The following is a 7,604-nucleotide window of genomic DNA, read 5'->3' as shown; positions in this document are numbered from 1 at the left end:
ATAATCGTTATATTGCTTTCTTGTTATAATAATTGTTTAACAATAATTTGTTGCCGCTTTACGGTGGAATGAAATTATCTACTAGTTTAATTCGATAAACTTATTTGGTTTGTTAGTATCATAAAAAAATGATTAAATTGATCCATTTTAAAATATAAAGGTTGAATTTATTAAATTATTTTAATTTAAGATCAAATTAATATAATATTTAAATCCTTGAATTTAAATTGTTTTTATATTAGGTTATATTATATATCTATTTCAATTTAATTATGAAGTGATCAATTTGTACCAATATTTTAATTGAGTGATTAAATTATAATTTTTTAAATGACCTATTTACTATAAAATTACTATCTTCTTCCCACTAAATGCGTCTCTTTTGATTTTTAAAATTGTTTCATTCAAAGTGCCTTATTAGAAATTCAACAGACAACAACACTTATATTTTTTTTACCTTTATATCTCACTATTTTGTATATATCAAAACAAATCTGTCAAATCTATTAATCATATTTTAGGGATAATTTTATCATTCTTCTTGGTCAAATATATCGCTTAAAACTATATGAATAATCAATATCAAGCACAAATAATGGGACGGAGAGAGTGGTAATTAAGTGGCATGGAGTGTATTTTACCCTTTTTTGACTTATACCAAAGCCAACTAAAACTTCTTTAATGACACAATTATAATAGACACAGGTTTGGGTTTTTTCTTCCAACATTGTAGTTCGGAAAAAAATGGCAAAATAGGGCACATATATTATTATTTTAAGATCTACGGTATTTTATAGTGCATGAAACTTATCAAATAAAGATGACGAATTCTAATAAAAATATGTTTTATTCAAATATTTTTATATTGATTTGATAAATTTTAATAAAAAAATATATTTTATTAAAATTCGTGTCTTATTGCGTAAAAAAATCCAAGTTTGGGCCGAAATAACATTTAGCCCTCTATTTATTTTCAAAAAATAATGGTTAAAAAAACAATGGCCCTCAGCTATTAAAGCTAAATTCACCCTATTCTGTACAAGCAGAAGAATTAGAAATTAAGATTTTCAAAAAATAAAAATAAATAGAAAGATTAGTTAAAGTCTTAAAATCCCTTATTCTCCCAAACGAAAAACCCAAACCACCTCTGTGCAAGCAAAATTAACCGCAACCAATCAACCCTCATGGCCAGTAACGGCGAAAGCTCTTCAGCAACGCCTCAATCGACGGCCGATAAGCCTGTGATCGTTAGGGTTAAGCGCAAAATCTCCCAGTCTCGTCTCGATGCTTTCTGTATGTTATTTCTTTTCGTTCTCTCTTTTATCGTACCCTTTTTTTATGTTTTCTTTTCCTGTCAATATAAATTTAAATGCAATTTTGAAGCTTCAAGGAACACTTTTGGTGTCTTTTACAGGGCTCGAAATCAATGAGCGACCTTTGAAGCGACCTTTTTCTGATTTTCAGAATCTATCGATATCGGAATCGCCCCAAAAAGGTTTTTCGTTGTTTTATTTTTTATTTTTTAAAAAATCAGAAAGGATCGTTCTTAATTTGTATGTCCCGTAATTAAAAAATCTTCTAAAACTGACGCGATGATGTTGTTTTGAATTAGAGGAGTTGAAGAGTAAGAAGGTATTTGTGCAGCATGTTGATACAGTTGAAAGCTCTCGGGATACAGTTGATATTGTTCAATCTTTTATAGTAAGTAGTGATTAAATGCTGTTAATATGTGTACTGTTTATCTTTATCCTGTGCTTTTGTTGTAGTCTCCTTCTTAAAGGTCCTTTTCTGTTTTAAATTATTGTCAATTACTTCTGCATGCAAAGGGAGCTCTAACTGCGGGTCTCTTTTACAGCCAAATTCTGGTAAGAAAAGGAGTCAGGAAGGAGGGCGCCCTCAGAAAACTGATTATGTAATCACTCATACTGTTTTGTTTCACTCAGCACAATCATTGTTGCTCCGTTAATTTGCTGGAGATTCTTCTCTCCCCTTTATGTACCCTAATGTTTCGACATTTTGATTTTAATGTCTGTAGAGGCAACAACAGCTATCAAAATCCATCCAAAAGCAAGAGGTAATTTAATGTTCGGCAATGGTGTCCTAATTCATTTTGAAAAGATAGTCATCATCATTTTGTCTTTGTCTATCTGATGGCCATTGTTGATTTGTCTACGATTCAAACATATTGTTAAGATCTATATTTATGAAATGTATCTATGGAATAATGCCTTCTTGTAAACTCCACTTGTTTATGCTCTTCATTATCATCTTACCTTTTTGTTGAAATTACTGTCATCTTAAATAATTACTTTACTAGTGATAGCAGAATACCAATTGAGCACATTTACTGGTGTATGTGGAATTCTTCTCACTGGGTAACAAACTAAAGTGGGACAAGTTGCTGGTTTGGCTATGCTATGTCTTGCTTTCATATGTTTCTAATATGAATGTTGCAAAGGGGTTTTGGATGGTTTCACATTGTGGATTAGTTTTACGACCTTTGCCTTATGAAACTATGCGTTGATCCCATAACCTGATTAATAAATTTATGGTACAATAGGGTTAAATCGCTGAAGTACCTGTATTATAGTTCTTGCTATTCATTCAAAAGGCTCACGGCTACATTGGTATAGATAACTGGAAATGCTGCTTTTTGTGAGACTAAAGTAAAAATTTGTCAACTGGTGTTGCTAAGAGAACCAAATTGCCCAAGTATGCTTAGAGTTACTCTTTTCCTTGTAGAAACTTGTTCATATTAGTGTTTTAATCCATACTATGGAGAATCTGAACAATATTCAGAAGTTTGTCTGCATCAAGTACAATTTTAAACTGGAGCTAAGCAGCTTACTGCATTATTTGGATCCTATGTCTGTAGTTAACCAGTTATCTTGTGAAGTAGGTAAAAAGTATATGTTTTTTTTTTTACTTTCATATTCTTGTAGTTTTATGGGGTCTGTTGTATCAGATAAATGCAAAAAATGCTCGTTTTGAACAAATATGGAGGAGCAGAAGAGGTAAAAAAGAGGCGGTTGATGAAATGTGCCATTTCTATGATGTTGTTCGTGTTGATGTTGAGGAAAAGTATAATAACATGCAATTTGAGTAAGTTTGTCTTAAAATTTATTTAACTTCTTGTACGTTGAAGAATTATTGTGAAACAGATTAAGTTGCCTAGATTTTTACTGCAGAGAGAGATCCTTGGAGGATCAAAAGCTTTTGTCAAGTTATTTGCCTTTATTGAAAAAGTACATCCCTGAAGCTGTTGCCGGAATTGAATCTGATATGCGAGAATATGTGTTTGGAAAAGGTTGTGAACTGTAAATTAATTTTTATGAAGAACCACTATTTACTGCACTATGTCTGCCCTTTAAGCTGCTATTGTTTTCGGCTTTAAAGTTCAAGACCGTTTGATCTTTCAAATTTATATATGGGTTTTATGCAGTTGATTTCATTGGTTTCCCCTGCAATGTTGTTTCATTAGAGAATTAGTATTATTGGTGTCCTCTTTAGAACACCAGTGTTATGTTCTTGAGACCATCTGATGTATTTTATTTTATTTTCTATTTAACATGCAGAACAATATGTGTATGACTACTACACTGTGAAGGATGACCATGATTTAGATGAGGATGCGGCTTCAAATCCATTCCCACTGTGAGTATTACATTACTTTGTTATTTCATCACTCTCTCTCACTCAACCACACATATTGAAAGTGATGCATGATCTTGTTGCAGGGTGCAGGTGGATGATGAGGATTTCTATGATGTGCCATATGAGTCAGAATACGATAGCGAAGATTCAAATGGTAATCTTTAGAGTATAGTCTCTGTCACCAAATTCTGAGGATATTTTTATGACTTGTATATTCTTTTCGGTGTTTGCAGCGGAAGATAATCCAAGAAATGATTATCCTGATGAATTATCTGACGAGGAGGAAGAGGATGAAGATGAAGATGAGGATGAGGAGAGTAAATCATCTAGCAGTATCAAGTCTTCAGAAGTTGGGAGCCTGGGAGGCTATGATGAAGACCTATATGAAGTTGATTCATGTGATGATGATTATCTTGGTCATGGAAATAGTGATGACGATACTGATGGTGCAGATTGGAGATGGTCTTACAGGTGAAATATGAACTTAGTTGGCAAGCAGATTTAATTGTTTGGAGATCATGTTAGATGATTTTGTTTTATGTTAAACTCTGTTCATAATTAGATCCAAAAGACCTCACCTTAATAGGATTCGTAGTATGAATTAATCATGACAATGCCATGATAAGATACATGGTTACTTGAGCAGCTTCCAAAGTTTGTGAATTTATGGATGGTTGTTGGTACCCAACGTTATGTTATTAAGCATAATGAACCGACTGGTGAGGGAAATGCTTATCCATAGATAAAACATGCTCCATGTTAATATTATGAAACCTGTGTGAATCTTATTTTAGAAGTCGGTCATTACAAGATCGTCTTGCTTTGTCATTTTGGCGTCACAAATTCATGAATACACGGAAATATACGTCTTATTACACATGATTCTCAACTCCGCATCATCGTTTAGCTGAAGCCGAATTCATACGCAACAATTTGTTTAATGCTGTGCTTAGGTTGCAGTTGCAGGCAAACTGTCTTAAGAAATGAAATCAATGTTTTTTTTTTCAATAATAAAATCCTCAAAAAGAATGTTTTGAAGAAGCTTAATCCGATGGAGCATCAAAAGACAAAAAAACAAAAATAGTGAAATGGAGAAGGGGGTGAAAGTGAGTTTTTTTTATTAATCTATAGAGATTATAAAGTATTTATTCGAAATATCTTTAACTATTTGACAATGAATATTTATATACCTCTGCAAAGGTTGTGCTCATACTCAAGATTTTATAGGATAACAATCATCTCTTTATCATTGAAGTCATTTAGTTCATGCTAATTTATCCATTGAAGTCATTTAGTTCATGCTAATAACGTAAATTTAAATTTATGGTAGTTGATGAATTAAACAATATATTCGTAATCAGATGGTAAATTACTTTATCCGGAATGGTCAATTAATTGGGTGATGAATTGTTTTCTTAAGAAACAATCATACTGATACAGTGGGATATCAAATCTCATCCTACTCCACTGACCCTTAATTTAAAATAAAATAAGATAATCTTAAGCTGATCAGAATAAATACTCCATGTTCAATTTATCAACATTTTCATATATAAGTCGTTCAAACTTCAAATCACAAAACATTTTGGTACAACTCAGTCAGTTTTTTTTTCCCTTTACTACTGATTTATATTGCAAGTCTGGGAGGGAAATTGGTCTTTCTGTCGTAAAAAGAGAAGAATTAAATTTCCATTGACGTGGAACATGTTCGGGTACGTGGACTTGGTTCTTGTATTGCCCCTTGTAAACTGGATAAATCCATGGAAGGCGGTGCTAGAGTTTTGGTTTCTCTACCCATGGCTGCTCTTCCCAAATTTAGGGAAGAAATGGATGCTCTCAAGCATATATGGTAACATGGTTGCAGGTCATTAATATATGTATATATATGATGCTTTTAAGTTGATAAAATTGTGTTTCATCGTATGCTATATCAGTGTGTTCAAAATTACTGTGAAATGATTTCCCTTGTGGAAACTGGAAAGAATAATGAAGTAGGAGAACAACAAGGGTTGTTTAGAAAAAGTGTACGTTGTTCACTTGTAAATGCCATTATAATTTATATCTCTGAATAATGTATCGAAATTTTTCTTTTTTGAAATTAAATGACCATAGTACATCCCGATTGATCTGTTGTATCAAAGAAGTTATTTGTTTTACGTAAAATATTTTTTAAAAAATATTTTTTTAGTATTTAGTTGATAAAACAAGTAGTTAATATAAAATATTTTCCTGATTAATATAACTTTTTTTTATATTTTTTGAAGAATGAATTGGAGTTTAATTTTTCGTAAGTCATTTTTTAAACTTTTCACTTTAAAGCATAAATACTCAAAATAATATTATTTTATATATTTAATATTACTATAGTACTTTAGTATCATTTAAGAAAAATATTAATCATTAGAATATTTAAAATATTTTCATTAATATTTTTAATAATATAATATTATATTTTTAATACTATAATAATATATCTTATTATGCTATAATAATATATGATATTATAACTTTTTAATAAAATATTAATAAAAATTATATTATTTATTAATTTTCTAAAAATAATGTTATCGAATTATTAATGTTAAATAATAGTATTTACTATTTAGTATTAATATAATAGCCTAATAATATTTTAATAAAAATAATTAAAATATATTTTATTAATAATTTTAAAATATAATATAATATTTATTTTAATAAATAGTTAATATAATTTGTAACATTTTTATTTTAATAGAATATAATAATCTTAATATTTTATTTAAAATTGTATAAAAAATATTTTAATAATAATATTGGCATAAATAATATTAAATAAATTATCTTAATATTTTAAAAATAATAATTTTAAGTTATTACAATAAATAATATTATTTGTTGTATTTGATATTTGTAAGTAAATAATTTCTAGAAAATTTATTAATTAGTAAAAAATGATTTACATAACATCTTCTAAATACCGTAAAACATTTTTCAGAAAATATATTTTAAAAGATGTAATTTATTTCACAAAAAATATTTTTCAAAAAAATATTTTCAGTTAAGCAAACAACATACCCTATGTTGCACGTGTACGGTAAATTTCATTTCAAGTATTCTATATATGGATAGATACAACTAAAGTATATATTAAAAATGTCCCATGTTAAAAGAGTATAATTAGAATTAATTAAATACATTAAAGAGATTTTCAAGAATGTGTCGAGGATGCCATTTGATCTTCATACATATACCCAAAGTTATTTTTAATATTTAACTTGAAAAATAAAAAAAAAAAGATGATTTTGAACAAGAAATTGAAGTTGGTTTTGAAGTTTAAAATATCAACCGACTTACAATGATTTTGTAACGCTCCGGATCCCGGGTTAGGAGTCTTGGGCTAACTCGAGATGGACGTTGAATTAATTCCTTAGTTTATAGGAAGCCTTGACTCAAGAGCAAGTGCATTTGGGTTGGGATTGAGCCCAATAGTGGTTAAAAATGGTCATTTTCAATTTGCAAATCAAATCAGAAGGGCCAAGGGAGTTATTAGACCATAGTTCAAAAATAAAGTTGAAAACCATTAAGAGTCGGTAATCTCACGTTTATTTGTTTCAGCTATTTTTTCATACCTTGTCATTTTCTTCTCCCAAGCTTTCATATTCTTTCTTCCTTCTTCATTCAAATAGACAAGTTAAAGATGATAACTTGTTGATCTCAGGCTTAGTTAGAGATTTTGAAGTTAAGAATCATAATCTTCATCTCATTAGCTTCCATTTAAGCTCTCATTGACATGTTTTGGTTAAGGATACCAAATATAGATTTTGCGGGGTTTAAGGAAACCTTGAGTTTTAATCTATTTTCAGTGATTCATAGCCTTAGGAAGTATCCTTAAACCCTTCATAACCTCTAATTCAGTTAGTAACTCTTGTTTTGATTCTTTCTTAGTGAGAGAAGTTAAAAAAATCTCC

The 7,604-nt window shown here is 29.6% G+C and overlaps 1 protein-coding gene across 2 annotated transcripts; it reads left to right on the top strand.

Moving 5' to 3' along the window:
• The first annotated feature begins 1,110 nt into the window (after nucleotides 1-1,110).
• Nucleotides 1,111-4,327, top strand: LOC120114586 (RNA-directed DNA methylation 4). 2 transcript variants are annotated; one of them, XM_039135439.1, is made up of 10 exons: nucleotides 1,111-1,293; nucleotides 1,415-1,495; nucleotides 1,613-1,701; nucleotides 1,856-1,912; nucleotides 2,036-2,079; nucleotides 2,971-3,102; nucleotides 3,189-3,307; nucleotides 3,576-3,654; nucleotides 3,738-3,808; nucleotides 3,888-4,327. In XM_039135439.1, exons 1-10 carry the CDS (start codon nucleotides 1,185-1,187, stop codon nucleotides 4,127-4,129), a joined length of 1,023 nt encoding a protein of 340 aa, XP_038991370.1. In that variant the 5' UTR covers nucleotides 1,111-1,184; the 3' UTR covers nucleotides 4,130-4,327. The 2 variants fall into 2 exon arrangements, with proteins under 2 accessions (XP_038991370.1, XP_038991369.1); XM_039135438.1 differs by having other exon boundaries at nucleotides 2,036-2,074; nucleotides 2,966-3,102; nucleotides 3,888-4,326.
• Nucleotides 4,328-7,604: the final 3,277 nt, after the last annotated feature.

The sequence above is a fragment of the Hibiscus syriacus genome, unplaced genomic scaffold (assembly GCF_006381635.1).
Source record: "Hibiscus syriacus cultivar Baekdansim isolate YM2019G1 unplaced genomic scaffold, ASM638163v2 tig00110236_pilon, whole genome shotgun sequence".
NCBI classification, from domain to species: Eukaryota; Viridiplantae; Streptophyta; class Magnoliopsida; order Malvales; family Malvaceae; genus Hibiscus; species Hibiscus syriacus.
Note: the sequence above shows the minus strand (reverse complement) of the source record. Positions and strands in the feature narration are given on the sequence as shown.

Bases quoted from the DNA above. Each gene is read 5' to 3' on its own strand.
- LOC120114586 (XM_039135439.1), top strand. From the start codon at position 1,185: ATGGCCAGTAACGGCGAAAGCTCTTCAGCAACGCCTCAATCGACGGCC. The intron at 1,496-1,612 runs GTTTTTCGTTGT...GTTTTGAATTAG, and splicing joins ATCGGAATCGCCCCAAAAAG to AGGAGTTGAAGAGTAAGAAG. The intron at 3,308-3,575 runs GTTGTGAACTGT...TTTAACATGCAG, and splicing joins AGAATATGTGTTTGGAAAAG to AACAATATGTGTATGACTAC.